Source organism: Centruroides vittatus, unplaced genomic scaffold, assembly GCF_030686945.1.
Source record: "Centruroides vittatus isolate TY-2023 unplaced genomic scaffold, ASM3068694v2 contig_1695, whole genome shotgun sequence".
Classification (NCBI taxonomy): Eukaryota; Metazoa; Arthropoda; class Arachnida; order Scorpiones; family Buthidae; genus Centruroides; species Centruroides vittatus.
Window position 1 is genome coordinate 307,761 of NW_027121028.1, and position 18,400 is coordinate 326,160.

The following is an 18,400-nucleotide window of genomic DNA, read 5'->3' on the forward strand; positions in this document are numbered from 1 at the left end:
AATTTCCTTTTATTCTTCATTTAGCTTCTTGTTTGGCTCTGTATCAAATTATTATTTCAGCAATCCAATCAAGGGCGTCGCCAGCCAATGGGCCAGGGGGGGGCAAGATTATATAAATTGATAGAGGATATGAATTGTATGTAGGTAAAATAAAAACGATTCATAAATTTTAAGAAGCTTAAGAAGATTATTTTAATTAAAACATAATCTTCTTGGGTTTTTCGCGCGGGAATTATAAATCGGGCAATAAATGACTTAGCATTTAAATAATTTTTTTTCGCATGTCTAGGGAGGGGCAACTGCCCCTCTGCCCCCCTCTGGCGACGCCCTTGAATCCAATAGTGCTGTTTTTTCCCAAACTTACAGAAGTCATTGTGATAAGTTTGGGAAAAAACAATATTGGGTTGCTGAAATAATAATTTGTTATAGAATTGAGTTTGTTCTCAAAATTTAATGGAGTGATTTTAATAAAACTTTGCCATTTTCCATTAATTGAGACAAGGAACTCAGAAATGTAATATGGGTCCTCATCTTATAAAGTAACGTAAATATGTAGGGTGGACATCACGTTGACAAATGTACATACACTAGGAGAATAACTCTACAAAAAGGCATTAAGATTCTCCTCATGTATGTAATGTGGGTCCATTTTAAACATAAGCAATTTCTTGCTGGATTTCTTTTTAAACTTTCCTGGCAACATTTAAAACTGCATGTGTGACATCATCTGTTATAAAGTTTTTTAAATATTGTATATAAAACTTATAAGTTATATAAGTTTTTAAAACATATTTTAAAAACTTATATTTAAAAACAATATTTAAAAGGAGTGAAAGCACTAGTAGGTGTCCCTTGTAAATTACTATAAAATGGCAAAAAGCTTAATTTTGAGATTAGGGATGGGTTTTATAAAATATTGTAAATGCTAGTAATGAGTAAAATTTACAAACAGTACTCACATCAAAAACCCATAACCAGTGCGAAAACTTCTAAAAATCAAATGTTTTCACACTGGCTATTGGTTTTTGATGTGAGCACTGTTTGTAAACAATGCGGTGTGGTGAGTGAATATATTACGAGTAAAATTGCCATTAAGTCTGACCCTACTGGAAATATACATAACCCTTTTATCTCCCCATCCCGTCAACCTTAAACCACTAAAATTTAATAGCATGAATACTTCTAATACACAAACCTTTCAGAAAAATTTCAGAAAGTAAACAAAATCATGCCACATATTAACATCCATACATACAGAAAAAACTCCTGAATTTTTTTGCATTTCTGGATGTTTTAAGGTCCCAAGTCCAAAAATGTAAAAATCATGGGGGGGGATCATTTTTGATTGATTGCCATACTTTTCCTCTGTTATATATAACAGAGCTGGGAAAGTAAAAATAGGAGTCTGTGACTTTGTTTTCAATATACAAAGCCCCCTCCAAAGTAGGGAACTGGCCTCGGTGGAGGCCTAGTGACTGGTTAGAGGATCCAAAAATCCTGAATTGGTCTCGGCTATTGATGAAGTCTGACATCACTAGAAGCTTAGGCTCGAGTCTATAGAGTATGATGGGCTTTAGTTGTTGTCAGTGTGCCACATCCCTATCCATGGCCTCCACAGGGTTTCAAACATCTCCTTAAACTAATGGCAATAAGAGTGGCAGTTTGGCATTGTGACATACAGACTCACATGAAAACAGAAGGGAGACTTATTGTCAAAACCAAAGAGAATAGCTATACCAGAGGGCCAAAATGGTCCCCCAGTAAGCTTGACGCCAGAAGGCAACTATTACAGCTGCTATGAACAGGATTCCTAGGGAGGTCTTATCTTGTCTGAAGAGAAGTGGAATGTAATTGTTTGGGCTTGTCTGACGCAAGTTGGTAGCCCTGCCAATAAGGAGTGAAAGCACTAGTAGGTGTCCCTTGTGAAGCCTCACCTGATAGGCACAGTTGAAATATGGTAAGGTGCCTTGTCACACTACGGCGTGGTCTGAGTTCCCCTGCCCTGGATTGAGCACTGCTCTCATTGGCAGCAAGATGACTCCCACTCGCCATACTCACAGGTGAAGTTCCCAGTGTCCTCTGTGGGCCTGGGGACGTTGGATCTCCTGGATTCAAACACTGCTTCGATACAAGAACTGGAGGCCATGGACTTGACAATTCTTATCCTCTAGAACTCAAGATATGTTCTCATGAACTCCCCATTCTCCTTGGTGGTACAAAGATGATGGCTGAATGCATTACAGGTGGACAAATGTAGTCGATCTTGCCAAAGCCTGTGGTAGCACGGACCACCTAAAACTCCTTTTACATGGTAAAAGAGAAGCAGTTTCCTAGGAAGACGGGACTTTCCTTGCCTCACTGACTTTAGCCAGCACCATGTGTGCAGTCATACTCCCATTGCCGAAGCCTTGTTAGTGCCAGCAGGATAGAGCCTGTAGTGGTTTACAGAGCCTCTCCGTGGCATAGGGCCAACTTCCTTATGTCTTGAGGGGAAAAGATCCATTATGTGCTAGATGGGCCATAACAACCCTGGAGAACCAGAAATGGAAGAAAGCATCCTAGTAGGGATGAAGGGGTAGTCCAAGCCAAGCATCTAGCAGGAGTGGGATGACCCTGGGGAGATGGCCATTTAAATGGGTAGCTGTCCCGGCAGCAGGCCAAACCAGATGTAGGGAGGCTCTTGCATACTCTGATTTTCAAAAGGATGTGGGGCACCCATGGAAGATTGGGAGTAACCTCAATCCTTTTTACTTATTTTTATTTAATGATGGTTGAACAGTTAAGTGCATGCGACTCTACTCTCAGCAGTGCAAAGTGGAGAATCTCAAGCTAATGGATGTTTAGGACTTGACTCCTTAAGAGGGAGGACTTGGTGTATCTGGCACCATGACCAAGAAGTAGCAGTCCTGTAAGAAGGCCTCAAAGTTGGAATTGCAGCCAACTGTTCTTGAAAGGGCCAAGGAGATCATTGATCTAGCCTCCAACTTGTGCCTAGAACAGACTGACAAGATCACCTCAAAGACAGAGGAAGCAGTGGTCAACCACACAGCGACCATGCATAGTGAGTAGAAGAAGCCCTGCAGCTCGACAAGTTAAGCATCACTCAGTTCTTGGTTGAGCATGTCAAACAGCTTAGAGCTGTACAAGACTGTATGCCAATGTTAGAGAGCTGGATGTGAGAGCAAGGAAGGCTGGTCCCTATTGGGTTGTATTGCCAGAGTCCGAGCATATAACTCGGTCTGAATTTAAATGTTCAGACACCTCAGTGATTACTAGGTGCCCTACTGCCTATGATTAAGATAGTCTCTTTGTACTCTGTAGTGCCATTTGGTGGATGGGCCAAATATACTGTCACCGTAATACAATGTATCATTGTCATTGGCTCATGTCCATGCTCTCTGATGCAATGAGTGAACCTAACAGAATTTAGTCATAGGAGTCAAAAATAAAAACAGTATTACATGCACTTAATGGAAAATAGGAGCAAAAAATGAACAAAGCAAATGATGGCGATTGCTTTATTCTTGGATCATCTCTCCGTACCTGGCCAGTGCAGGGATCATGCATCCATAGTCTGCAGATACAAGGATAGCTTCTTTTGTGGCAGCAAGTGCAAAGTTCACTTGTCCATGTCTTTCAGGTAATGTACAAGAATCGCCTCTCCTGTGCCTAACAGGTGCAGGGATCACTTCTTTCCTTCTGACTCTAATTCAATTCTTTTGCAATACGACAAAGTCACGCAATGGTCCTAGTTATGCAGTGGTTTATAGGGACATTTTATCTTTTCTTTCAAATAGGCAGTCAGAAAACACATACATTTTGAGGAGAGTAGACAGTTGTATCATTGTTTAGTGTAATTGCTGTTGTAGTGATATCGGACCTACTCCCAACCGCAGTCTTGTCGCCCATATCCAATCTTTACAAGCAGTCATAAAAGTAATAAACAAGGGTAGACAAAGAGTCATAAAAAAGTGGGAGCGGGGGACAGCAGAGTTAGTGAAGGATAAGAGTCTCTACCATATACGATCAAGTGTGATTAAAGTTTAAAACAAATGATAGCAAAGGTTTTTTTACTCTTTGTGAAAAACGTTAAATTTGATCATTTGATCATTTAATAAATATTTATATTTTTTGTATATGTTTTTTTTTTGTTAAGATATTTGACTGTTTCAATTTGGTACAACAAACCAGCAGGAAGAATCTGTGAATGCAGTCTAGATTCTCTACATTGGTGCAGCTGACAGGATAGTGATTATGATCCAGCATAGTACCATATTATGGAGAGATTACTCTGAAAACCTTTTGAGGAATATACAGGTTTTACACTACAGAAGAGGTAGGAAAATAATATTTTTTTCTTTACTTTGTTGCAGTGGAAATCTCACGGCAGAATGCTAAGTGTAAAGGGAATTAAAAAGGAAGATCTATGGATTGTGGCAAAAGAGCTTCATGGCACAATAGACGATGATCTGGAGGTATTTGAGTTAAGGGAACTTTAATAAAATTGTCACTTTTTATTATATGACTCAGATTTTATGTTGGAAATTCTGATCTCAACTGTTGCTGAAAGGGAGCAGGAAAGGCCAAAAGCTGAAACTGAGAGAGAAAGGGAAAGTTAGCATGAATTGGAGCTAGCATAGATTAGTACTAATAATCAAAGCAGAACAAGTAACCTGGTGATAATTTCTCAATACTTATATCAGGCTTAATTAAAAGCATGAAAACGTTAAAGTTACCAGTCCCAACTAGGTCTGTAAATAGGAACCTATTTTTCTTATCGGTAGAGTGAGCATTCCAATCAAAGAATGTGCCAGAGAAGACGAAAGTGGAGATACTGATTAATATTCTGGGGGAGAAGGACACGAACATTTTAATTTATATATATGACACAAGATTGACTTACTTTAATTAAATAACTGGAGTGCTTATGCTCGATAATTGCAAATGTTTTCAAAACCCCTTCTGGGCTCTTCTTCAGGCTTCTATCCTCATTCCATTCAAGCTGGCTGTTAATATTTGAACACAATTTGAACAGTATTCAATTCAGAACAGGACACACTCATGCACCCCAATACTTTTTAAATATTGAACAACATGATGAGTTTTGAAATGCACGTGCATTCCACTTTACATCTGATTGCAAAATTAAATGCTAATCAGATTACTTGCAAAAGAGGGATGACTGCAAAAATCACTTGGTCTCCTCTAAACACAGGCTTGACCACAATCATTGAAGAAAACTCATTGAGGACTACACGTGATCAAGGATGGCAGTAAAGAAACCACCATAAGACTCATCATGAGAATGAAGCCCCCATCAGCAAAATGCCCAGACTGGAAGCTGTGGTTTAAGTAAGTGAAATCAGTGTCTCTATACTGAAATCAACAAGCTGAGTCTGTCTTCCTTAACTGCCGTATCATCATCAGCCTCCATCACCTCATATGTACCAACCCCTATTGTATTTATCACCCAGCCACAATTTCATCCCTCATCCAACAACATCTAATTTGGTGAACGAAATGGGTTTCTCTACATCCAACCCCACTAAACTGATGGAGCATGTTCTGTGCATCATTCCCACTCCTCACTACTTTGCCAATAAAATAAATTTGGAATGCAAAGACGTTTCTTTTGAACTTAAAATCAGACCATTTGACATCGCTCATGTGGTGCAACAATCTCATTGAAATAAAGATTCACAAAAGAACATCAATCAAACTGTCTTGCAGAAGAATTGCAAGAATAATTTATGTAAAAAAGAAAAAAAAATGTTCATACAATACACAAATCCTCACAATTACATATTCTCTTAGACGCTCAATTCTATTATACCCTAAGTTTTTTGGGAGTTTAGCTCAGATCCATGTTTGGGTTATCAGCCTAATAGTTATTTTGCAGCCGGGATGTAGTGATATTGGACCTACTCTCCCCGACTGCGGTCTCGCCAGCCCATATCCAATCTCTTTACAAGCAGTCGTAAAAGTAATAAACAAGGGTGGGTAAGGAAGAATACGAAGAGTCTTGTTAACTGCATAGGATTGAGTTTCTACAGTATACGATCAACTGTGATTAAAGTTTGTTTTTTTGTTAAGATATTTAACTGTTTCAATTTAGTATAATGAACTGGCGGGAGCCAGTTCATTATACTAAATTGAAACAGGAAATCTGTGAACCTTTTGATTATTTGAAAAAAAAAATTGGTAGTTGGGGAGAGACTTTTTTCACCACTGAATACATTGTATTCAGTAAATGACACAAAATGTTTGAATGAAGACTTCTTATAAGAATAATTGTATGGTTGAAAAGAAATGATGAGTATTTTACCAGAAAAATTATTAGTTAAAATTGCTCCCTATAGTGTTTGGCAGATTTAATTATGCCAAAAACAATTTATATGTTTAATGTTGCAGAACTACCTACAGTTGTTCAATCTGTACTACACTTCATGGACAGATCTATACAAAATATCATTCTTGCAATGTGATTTTTTGTGATCTGTGGCTTTTTAACAAGTTTTGAACCTGTCTGTACAATTGACATCACATATTTTCATAAGCTATTACTGTTTCTAGTAATGTGCTCAATGTTTCCTTTTGATTGTACTAATCTGTTTTCCTGTAAGAAGTCTGTTTCTACTCAAATATTTCTTGTCAATGAGAGAGAAGATCTGAAAAAATTTAGGCATTTAGTCATAACAAACTATACAATAGCTATTTGAAAAGTAAAATTTTCCCACCAGACGTGTTATACAAGTCTTTCTTTAAAAGAATAAGTATAGTAATAAAAATACCAAACAATTCTTGTCATTTTCAGTAAATTTGAAAAAAAGAAGAGTTTATATATAAAAAAAATTACTTGTCTTACCTTTTTGTGTGCTATTAAAACACAATTTGAATGTTCATGCTCTGCAGCTATAGCATAATTAGAAATAATATTTACTAAAGATTGCACAAAAGTTAAAACTTCTTCGTGCCAGGGAACGTTTTCCATCGTCAAAGTACTTGCTTTCGAAGTTCCACAATATGTCACTCCCTAAACAGAAACAAATATGTTAACAACAATGACTAGACATCAGAAGAATACAATTTGTTTTATATAAATTTCAAAAAGTTTAATAAATGAAACAGACTATTTATAAAAAAATATTTTTCAATTCTGAAGCTTAGTTTTGTTTGTATTTGTAATAATTGTTATGCATCCACCACCACCACGGACTCTTGATATTTAGAGTTAATAGTAATTGAAACTTTAAATCCATTGTACATAATCAGTACACGGAAATTACAGCTCTTAAGAAAAAGAGTTTTAATTTCCTAGTAATAATGTACTGTAAACAGATTACAACAGAAAATAGACATAACCTGCAAAGAAATCTTAAATTATTTCCAGTAAGTGTTTAATATGAGACTAACTTAAGGTTCTTTTGTGGTTGTCTCTCTTCTGTTATAGTTTAAACAGACTACAAATTATATTCATGTATCATTCAGATGTTAATACACTGAGTTTTCAACCAGGTGGCTTACATTTAGATAAATCTATCCAATTTGTTTTTTATATATTCTGTAGACCTCCATATCTTTCACTTACTATCTTCATATCACAAGAAAATCTGAGAAAAATGGTCATTTTGTTTCACCCAGAAGAATGTAGACTTGGTCAATTCCATGAGTGCAAACCTTGGAAGTATTCAATCTTGAAGTTTGGTTGGATACTTTTAGTGGCTAACTTTTTAAGTATTTGTAAGTTCTAATATTTAGTTCAGTTCAGCAGATAATTATAGCAGTATAAATGGATGCCAAAGAGGAAAATAGTAACAAATGATTGAAAACAAATGCAAATCTCAGTTTTACGTTGTGAGTGTATGATGCCCGTATGGTCAGACAACGAAGTGGAAGTGGAAGTAGAAATTTTGGAAGAGAGTGATCACAGTTTGGTAACTGAATAACTGCTAAATGACGACAAAGCAGTCGGCAACATATTCACGGTGAATGCTTCACACGCTTAACAATGTTTCTATACAGTGAATGATGAGGTGGCAGGTTGAAATATGAATTCTGTCCATTACAGATATCACAACTGTCAATACTATTCACAATACCAATATTTAGATTGAAAAAAATTAATTCTGCAAACAGAAGCTACATTGTGTTTGCTATACATGGCCAGTGTTTTGAAATCATACATGTATTTGGAAGACTGGTTGTGAAAAATTGAACAATAGGCCTGTCGTAAGACCATATGTTCCTGAGAAGATTCAGATTTATGATTTGCACCTGTCATTCAAAGAAAATTATCTGAAAACAGCAAATAAAAATATTCAATAGGTTAATATGTAACAACTGATGAAATGTTGGAGGCAATTTACAGAAAGATGCAACTTCTGTTAATAAATAACACCAACTCATCATTTCCTTTCAACCATACAATTATTCTTATAAGAAGTCTTCTTCATTCAAAAATATACCAGCAAATATACTACGACAAGCACTTTTGATCCTAATGGGATCTGCTTCAGGTTAAAATGTTTGCTCTTTTAGCATTCTAATTTTATCAATGTTTTGTTGGTGTTATTTACTAATATATAACCAGCTGTGGGAAGATTTAGAACTGCCAATATGTAAAAAAACAAACCAAAGCACAGAATCAAAATATTTGCTCTTTCATACAAAAAAATACTTTACATGTTCAACTTAAAAATTTATTCCAGTAAATAACCTGAAGGTGGTTCCTTTCATGTGAATAGTGCCCAAAAATACTGAAAGGCTGATAAGGCCAATTTCTTAGATTGGCTGAAACGTGACAGTAGATAATTGATACCGCTCTGTTCCATTAGCCGAGGTCTTTTAGTAAACTGGTGATTTGTTTTTTCTTAGTATATGAACAAATGTCAGAGGGAAATACCTCACTGATTTATACAAACCAGAGACAGCCCTATCCTATTCACAGTAGCATTTTTGGAATAATTGTACTTTATTTCTCCTTAGTATATATGATAAGATTGTCCTGCTTCCTTCAACTATACATAATGATGCAACGTGAAGCTACAAACCCAGAAATATTTAAGTTTGCAGTTTATCCAAATAAGGTGTAGAACAACATTCTGCAGCAAGAATAAGTAGTTATTGGTTCCTCACTATTTTTTCAATGCAGGGATCAATAGTTACATTATACTAAGGAACAACCTTCAATACAATAACATGTTACACATTATTTTGTAAATTGTATCAACAATTCCTGGCTATCTGTGCAACAAAATAAAATATGCCCTTGTGTTCTAAAAAGAATTTCTAAGATAATTGACAATTGAGACAATAGTAGTAGTATGCAAAGAAGGGAAAGAGTAACAAAATTGAGATTCATATGGAGAGAACTGTTGAAGTTTTCAGCAACTATCTTCTTGTGCTTTACAATTTATAAAAAATGGTAAAGAAGAGATTATGGAAGAAGAAAGTTGCCAAAAACTTCCACAGTAATATTTTGTACCCAAGCTAAATTTTATTAATTTAAAACATTTATTTGAAGAAAAAATTAAGTTTGGAAGAGGGAAAAACTCAAACTTGAAATGCTACCCAGTAAACTCTATGCAAGACTGTTCGTGCCTTCTCATTAGTTAATGGTTATTTTTTTCAAAACTTGAAATATTATCTATCATACATGATGATAGGGAATAACCACTGCTTAAAGAAGTAACAAATTTTCAATATATCCTTCAGATATATAAATCTTCATAGTCAATCACAAAAAAATTCAATAAGGAGAATAATGCAATATTAAATAATATCTGTAGCTGGACTTCCTTACCACCCTATAATTATTTCAAAAACTAATAGCATATGTTGGCAGGTCTACAGTGATTGTCCTGTGTCAAGCATGTACTAAATGATGGAAATATCTGGTTCCTTCAACCTTTCTATTGGAGAAAGCTGTTGTAATCTCAGGACAACATTATCAGTTATAATTTTTATTAGAAAATGTTGTAGCACATGAAAAATACAAACTATTACATTACCTTTTTAGTGCATTTTGAAATATCAAACAAGATCCAAGAACACACTGTCAAATATGGTATGTAAATGCTAACTGCATAACATGTATGGACAGTTAGGTTGAAGTTAATGCCATGTAATTTTATAAAAAAATATGATGTGCAAATGATCCATTTAATATCACTTCTAACCTAAACCTAATAACAGATTCGAGCATTCCCGAATTGCATTTAGGTTATGCAGTAAAACATTTAAGTTCGTTTAACATTTCCAAGATATTTTATCATAAGCAGGAATTTGCATTTTATTTTTGTTTAAAGTACTCAAATTAGCAAATAAGTTCTCAAAAGCATCTTGTGAACTTTAATTGTTAAATTATGTAAAATAAGAAATTCACAAATAATTAACTCAAAATGTATTTATTAATATCACTGTATTAAATATAAACCAATACGGCAATATTTTCTCGCATAATAGAGACTACGATAAAAAGAATACGACACTCGCCTTGATTTCGATAAAATCCGGCCGTCCCAGTTCTATTAATTTTGCATATCCTTCGATTTCTTCTGTATTCCATGCTTTGACCAACGTTAATCTATACACTGTTCTTTGACCCTACGATTTCAATTATACTTTTAAAATCAGTTTTAAGCAATTTTTACAACATATAAATAATTTATTAATTAGTTTTACAACTAAGTATAATAAACATTAAATAATTTTTATCAGACATCATATGACTTTTTGTTTTATAATTTTAGCCAACAGCAACAAATGCAAAACAATATACTATACCCAACAAAAATTTGTAGTCACCCTTCTTTTTTTAAACAGCATAGTAAAGTAAGATTAATAAAATTCTATATGAATAAACATATTATGGAATAAAACCATAGCTAATTTAATCGGCCAAACATACTATGTCAGATATGTGTAAATTATAACTACACATCAGTAAAAAACTTAATAGACAAATGTAATTATTATATTGATGTGACTGCAATTTTTTGTCGGGTAATGCAATGTTTCTAGATTAAGTGCCCGATGCAAAACTGAATTCCTCTTATACATTCATACTTTGAAATATGCATTTTTTTTTATTTCTATTATTAATTGACTGTTTAAATGCTTCGTCGGACTTTCAAAAAATGCAAGAGAGAAAATCAAAATCTCTAGCGGCACGTCGTATCGCTAATATCGTCACTTAATTCTACGCACGAAATTCAACAGTTTTTTTTATTTTGTTGAATTATTGAAAAAGAAAAAACAAGGCTTTATTTTGAATAACTTGTCCAAATAATAATAACCAACTTTTTTGTCACAGTAAATATCTCAAATGAAACAGGTTTTCTATATTCATTGCACAGTAAAGAGATATTGTAAAAAAATATTATTGAGGACAAAAATGCACTTCCTAAAAAATTACAATCAACAATTTTCAGCAAAGACAAACAGCAAAATTTTGATTAATTATAACAATTTTGTGTCTTCTCTTCCAAAACAGAATAATCCATTATTATAAAATATTCAATGATCATGTTTTCGTTCAATGAATATATGTAAAATTTGATTTACAAATCTTTGAAAATTTCTAATTAGTAATATCTTTAGTTTTCTTTCAAATTCATTTTTTAATCATATAAATGCCATTTATAATTCCCAATTTTTAAGAACAATAAAGCCAGAGCTCATTATCCAAATGCACTGCACTTCTGAAAATAATAGAAAAAATTTTTCAATACAGTCAAGCCTCTGGAAAACAACATATCAGACCAGTGGGTGTTGGAGTACTGTACATACTGGACAGTTTAATTAAAAATATGCACTTGGTTCGTGGTTAGTCTATCGTGTTTATCGTGATTATTGCACGTGTGGTCGATAAAACAGTCACAAACAACTAGCGAGTGATAGAGTCTGATGTATATGTATACTGTCATATAAATCAAAAATTTCGCACGAGCTGCCCTACAGAGTGTCGGATTACTGGATGTGACAGATTATAGCGACTCTACTGTATTTGTATCATTCCTTATGAAGAAAAATGTAACTCATTTTTAGTCTGTTTGAATAACTCCGCCAAACATCCACAAACAAACTATTTATCTAGTTATCCATAAGTACAGTTATGTGAAAATAGACAAAGTAGTGAACCCACTGTGATGTGTTGTGATGCAGGTTTTCAGATAAGTGCACTGAATGCACTTATCTGAAAAAATGCATCACAACACATTAACAACTATGTTGAAATAAAAGAAAATGGAGAATACTTCATTCTCGATACAGATGCACCTCAACTTATGTTTGCACATACAATGATCAATGCAAGTGAAACAGAGGCATGGAAACATGGTTAAAATTTGAATTCAAGTTGTTCTAATGATGTGTTAATGATCTTTCTTGGTATATATTAAAAAAAATGTCTCATATCTTCTTGTGTTTTACAGTATATCCATTATGCCTGCAAAGCACTCCAAGGGCTGTAAAAAGAAGGTCGGGACACGCGTGACCTACTTCTCGAGCTGCCACTTTGGGGTATTTTGAGTCGCACATTTTAAGAAAACTTGTATGAGCGATCAGTTTTATACGACATTAATTAAACTAAAATTGCATAAATCCAGTGATTTCCAGTCAAAAATATAATAATAATTTCGGATGATTATGCAACCCCAATTTTATGTAACTTTTTGATCAAATAGTTTAAAAGAAACAATCATCTATATCAGGGGTGGCCAACAAGTCGATCGCGATCGACCGGTCGATTGCCAAGCCAATTTTGGTCGATCGCTAGCGATGTATTGACTTAATGTATTATATTTGTAACCAAATGCAACTGTGTGCATGCAGTTATGACTCAACTCACAAGCAGTGAGTGCACTTCGTACTGAAACAGTGTATAAACATAGTATGTATTTCACACTTCCCCCTCCCCACTTAGACTATGCCTATGAAAACAAGTCGATCGCGACACATTTTTACGATAAAAAGTAGATCTTATGTGCACAAAAGTTGGCCACCCCTGATCTATATCATTTGCTGTCGCGATTGAAACTAATTAAATAGGCGCTAAAACTGATGCAATTCGTATATAAGCACTTCGTAAAGTAATGCAATAACATAAGTTATCCAAAATTTTATTTTAAAGCATTTACCAATAAAATATTAATGCATTAAAAAATAAATACTAGACTAGCATTTAATTAATGAACATTTTTGAATTTACAAAGGCTTAAACATCATATTTTCCTAATTACATAAAATCTAATCAAAAAGGATAATATTAAACACAATTTAATGATATGTCTTAGATAAGCTCTGTTAAAAATAACTTCTTTCTCTCTAAACACACAAGATACAAATATAATAAAACACTATTTTTGGAGGTCAGCAGAAGTATGCATAAATGAGCTTTTGCTTCCATACAGTTTTTTTACATTCAAAGTACTGTTCATATCTCTGGCAAAAATATGTACTCTCACTGACAGAAAAGTTGGCTGCCACTTAGCCCATCTGCAGTTTTGCATCCGTTTCGCTTTCCTCTGCTTATCTGCGGGAAATCTAAACAATCGAACGTCGGTAGACTTACTTTTACAATTAGGTGCCAAACAATAACCCATTGTTTAACGTTTTGAGTACGTATATACGCAATAACAGTCGACTTGCGCAGGAACCACGTGTAGTGAGCTCTATCGATAAGTCCCAAAATGGCCGCTGCCACGTAGAATCACGGGAGCGTGTCCCGACCTTATACAGACCTTGAAGCACTCCACTGTGTCTTCTGCTACTGGTGAGAAGAAGTGGAAGCTTATTATTCTCAATGAGAAACTTCAGATATGTAAACATGGCAGCCATGGCAACTGCTCATGAATTTGGGCTATTACAATCAATGACAGCCCAAAATTGCATTATGTACTGTACTGTGTAATCTTGTATATAGCCTATTTATTTATTTATTATATTTTTGACTTATGATATGACGTAGTTACATTCTGAAAAATGCATGTCAAGGAGAGATGATATCTATTTCTTATAGCATAACTTTAAAAACTATTTGATTACAAGAGAGATTACAACCATTCCATTCTAGAACTGTGGAAAGAGCAAATTCCATTTTTCCTTAGAGTTAGTTCTGTTCTTTTTAATGTAAACCACTATTATTTAACTAGTTTTTCTGCTTTCAATTGGATCATTAGTTATTCTAACTTACTATGTATAAAAACAAATTATTAACAAAATAAGAGAGAATTATTACTTGGATGTTTGTATGTTTCATGTAAAAATCATCCAAATTGTTTAATTTGGCAACTGCTACATAATTATATTGCACAATATATATTGTGTAATATATATAATTATAGATTCATTATTTGTGATCTGTAAGACTAGTATTCTTCTAACAAGGGGAACCCGGGTGTTTGTCATCACTAATTTCAAGAAAATTTCGTGGATGTATAGTATTTACTGCAGTGGCGTAGCCTGGGTGTCAGCCGCCCGGTGCGGAAGAAAATTTCGCCGCTCCCTTATTTAGGTATCTCAATTTAAAAGACTAAAATATACAGTAATTCTAAAGAACTTTTCAGCAAGAACAATCATCATTATTGTGTATTGTAAAGGTTCAACTTTTTACAAGATATTATTATTATTTATTGTGAAATTTTGCCGCTCCCACTACGCTACGCCACCGATTTACTGGTACTTAAACTTTGCTAAAGATGCAGGACCCACTATTCAGGCATTCTTGAGAAAATCACAATTGTTTTTCTATAACTATTAACCCTTTTCTTGCTGATTGAATTTTTGAATTCCCTGATATAAATAATAAATTTTAAATTCAATAATTAAAAATGGCATGAAATTTCTTATGTACACGTTTTATAACAATAAGATTAATTTTTTTACATTTATAATTGTATCATACGTGGATTCGAACCAGTAAAAGGGTTGTGCGAAGACCATTACTAACTAATCATGCCATGTCATGAACACGTGAATGGTGCTTCTGCTTAGGTATCAATAGTTCTAGAAAAACTTTAATTGCGATTTTCTTGAAAATGTCTGAATAGTGAAACTCTACTAAAGCCACAGAACCAAGTAGTAAATACTACACATCCATAAAATTTTGTTGAAATTAATGAAGACTACCTCCCGGGTTCCCCTTGTAAGTAATTTTATAATTACACTAGCTGTTACCAGCAACTTTGCCTATGCAGATTTTGCAAGCAAACACCATTTATACTCAGTATTTCAACAACCATAGTAATTGTTATATAACACCTACCACCGAGAATGATGAAAATTGCCGAGAATCAAACGAACTGTTTTCAATTTGATCAATTTTCTGGAATGTTTACAATCAACCAATATGCAATAACAAATTCGAATTTAAAACAGTTTGAACATTTGGTTAAAAAGTCGAACTATATAAAAATACTAAGTACTCAATAAAGACTAAATGTAGTTGAAAATGAAAAATCGCATCTAAAACAGTACAGTAGAAGCTGTTCTTCGGGTTAAGCCTTAATGCTCTCCCTCTACCCCCACAGGCAGAATTTTGAAAATCCCTTTTTAGTGTGCGTTTTCACGACATACCCTAACCGTGTACCAAATTTCATCACTTTAGGTTCGGCGGTTTGCTCTGGGCGATGACGAATCTGTCACTCAGCCAGGACAAGCAATTTTATATATTTAGATACATTAATAGTTAATAATAACAAAGTATGAAAAAATTAGCAATTAGATTAAATGCCTGTAACAAGAACATTCAGATCTTGTCCCAACAACTTCAATCTACTTCTAAAAAATATGCTGCTTAAAAAGTATGTTGATCATTGTCAGAATCACTGGCTAGAAATTCCAAAATCTCTTCATTGCCACAAGAATTCTTATAAACTCTAGTAAGGTTCTTGTAGCCTGGACCAACACCAAACAATTTCTACCTTTCTGGACTTTGAGTAGCAAATATTTTTCAAACAATGAAAAGAGAATGGGGAACGAGTGCCTGAATGTTTATAGGAATATTGTTAAAAAAATGAACATTCGGTGTTAGAAATTTTCTGGTTTGTGTTTGATTTATTTGAAATATTATGAAAAAAATTATGAGACAAGTTTATAACTTGTTCTAGCTAATATTAAGTAAAAAAGTTTGTTGTAAACAAGAATTATATGCTATCGAGAATAAATTTTATAAATTAAAAATATAATCTAAAAAAACTAGAGTGAAAATAAAGTCAACCTACCTTGTCAGACAAAGCTTTTAGACTATCTAGGAATCTTGTCCAAAAGTCTCTAAATAAAGGACGGTCAATTTTCTTCAAGCTGTCTTTACTGGCGGCATCTACCGAAACGTACAGCTGCGTCACCGGATCTAATTTCGATATGGCGTCGGGAAACTGCGCATTGGTAACGAGAAAGGTAGAGATTCCGCGACCGTGAAGAAGTCGGACAAACTCGTTTATCTCTGGATACATTATGGGTTCTCCGACAAGCGATAATGCGCAATGTTTAGCTTCCATTCCTTCTTTAAACCTCTCTTCCTTTACACCAGGTACACCTTTTTAAATGATTAAAAAAAAAGTATTAATTGTTTGTTTCCAAATGAATGACAAAACAAAGGAAGCTATAAAACACATTTCTTCTTTCTACTTTAATAATAGATGAGAGAAGAAATGTCTATAATTGTTAATTTTCAAAATAAAAACCAAATACTTCATTATAAAATTATAACAGATACAACTGTGTTATTTGAACATAATGTTCTCAAGCCAGACACAAACCCTTAAATTCTTTGATCATCCGGTAATGATTTTTCAAAGCTTCCTGGAATATTAGTTCCGGATTGTCCATTTTCCATTTCCACTCGGTTCCGACGGGATTGGAATGATGCCTTAATTTAAAAAATAAAAACAAAAAAAATTTAATTTATAAATCTCGAAAATAATTAAAATATTGACTTTAAAATTTTCTTTTTTTTCGTAGTTGATATGTATAATCTTTATTTAAATCAACAAATACATAAAATTATTCAATTATCTTAAACCTCAAATAAAAATAAAAAAAACCCTTGTACTTTCACAATTTTTTCTTTTCGTTAATTATTTCAAATAATTTCTTCCTCTCGTTTATACTTACAATACATGCCGGACATAATTATGTAGTTTATTTTCATTATGCAAATCCATCACTCCCCAGATGAACCAAGAAAATAAAAATGAAAATAGAATACACGAAGGAATCAGTGTTTAAGATTAAACTTTTTTGGGGCCAAACTGTCCAGTCTTCAGATCTATGTCTTTAAAATTACAAAAAAGAAAACTATTCAAAGTACACATAACTGTGAGAAGGGAGATTCTAGGTTAACCCTTTCCAAATACGGTAAGGAAGATTTGTAAAAATCTTTCCTAGTCAGTCCCGACACCACTTAGTCAGTTCGCGGATGAAGGCACGCCGAAATTAATTTATCTTCCAAGTGGCCAAAGGTATAAATACTCAACCGGAATTTCGAGAGAATTTTACATTCAAACATTTCGCGGTAACGCGAGTCGTCGACAGAGTTAGGCATTAAATCAATCTACACGACAATTTAAATATAAATATATTACACAAAATTATAACTAAATATAAATACAAATAAGTGACGACTACGATAACATAAATGATAAATTTGACAATCCAAAGGTGTGAGGATATTTAGTTCTAAACCTCTAAATTTATCCCGAGAGAGACAGTTTACATAAAACAGTTATATTATCTATAGTGGAATCCTTGGAAACAACTGGTAATTAAAAACCGGAGAAACGACGACTAATATCTTTGGCACTCGCCAATGGCCCCAAAATGAGAGCAGTGGCTAAAGCCTTGACCACTTAATAGTATCAAGACAAGAACAATTCAGAAAGTGACCTTTTACCTTTTATACTACCTTCCATTCAATAGCATCGTCGGAATATCACGCCACGCTTCTGACGAGAGGAGGAAGTTGGAAGGTCTTGTGGATAAGTTGAGTGAGATACCACACTCAGACTTATCACTTTAGAAGGAACTAAATTGTTATTCTCCAGTCAAAATCTCTTAATCTCAAAGTTTCTTAAGTCAAGATCTCGTAATATTTTTCAAAGTTAATTCAATTTAAACTTGATAGAAAAATTATTTTAACAAATATCTCGCTGAACTCCAGATTCTCACATAACCTTCAATTTACATGTCAGATAGTCCTGACTTCACACACACAACGAAATATTTACATGGAAAACAGAAGAATAAATTCCAAAGTTCCATTTTTTTAATTAACCATTGTGAAATGAATGAAAATGAAATTCCATTTTGCATCTTTTTGTTTGTTGATAAAGAAAACTTTCCCTTTTTTTTTTACAAGAAAAATTTTACAATTAACATCTTCGAGCCTAGTTTTTTCCTT

General features: G+C 33.8%; 1 protein-coding gene across 2 annotated transcripts in view; it reads right to left on the reverse strand.

Annotated features, from left to right (window-relative positions):
* The window catches only part of LOC136969039 (S-adenosyl-L-methionine-dependent tRNA 4-demethylwyosine synthase TYW1-like), a 43,719-nt gene that overhangs the window by 3,807 nt on the left and 21,512 nt on the right, over positions 1 to 18,400 (reverse strand). The window contains exons 10-13 of one of the 2 annotated variants that reach the window (XM_067263118.1): positions 16,761 to 16,870; positions 16,224 to 16,537; positions 10,495 to 10,605; positions 6,866 to 7,033 (exon numbers count right to left, since the gene is read on the reverse strand). In XM_067263118.1, the coding sequence (XP_067119219.1) occupies positions 6,866 to 7,033; positions 10,495 to 10,605; positions 16,224 to 16,537; positions 16,761 to 16,870 (703 nt within the window). Of the gene's footprint in view, positions 1 to 6,865; positions 7,034 to 10,490; positions 10,606 to 16,223; positions 16,538 to 16,760; positions 16,871 to 18,400 lie in introns of both variants that reach the window. The other variant, XM_067263119.1, reaches the window with a different exon arrangement.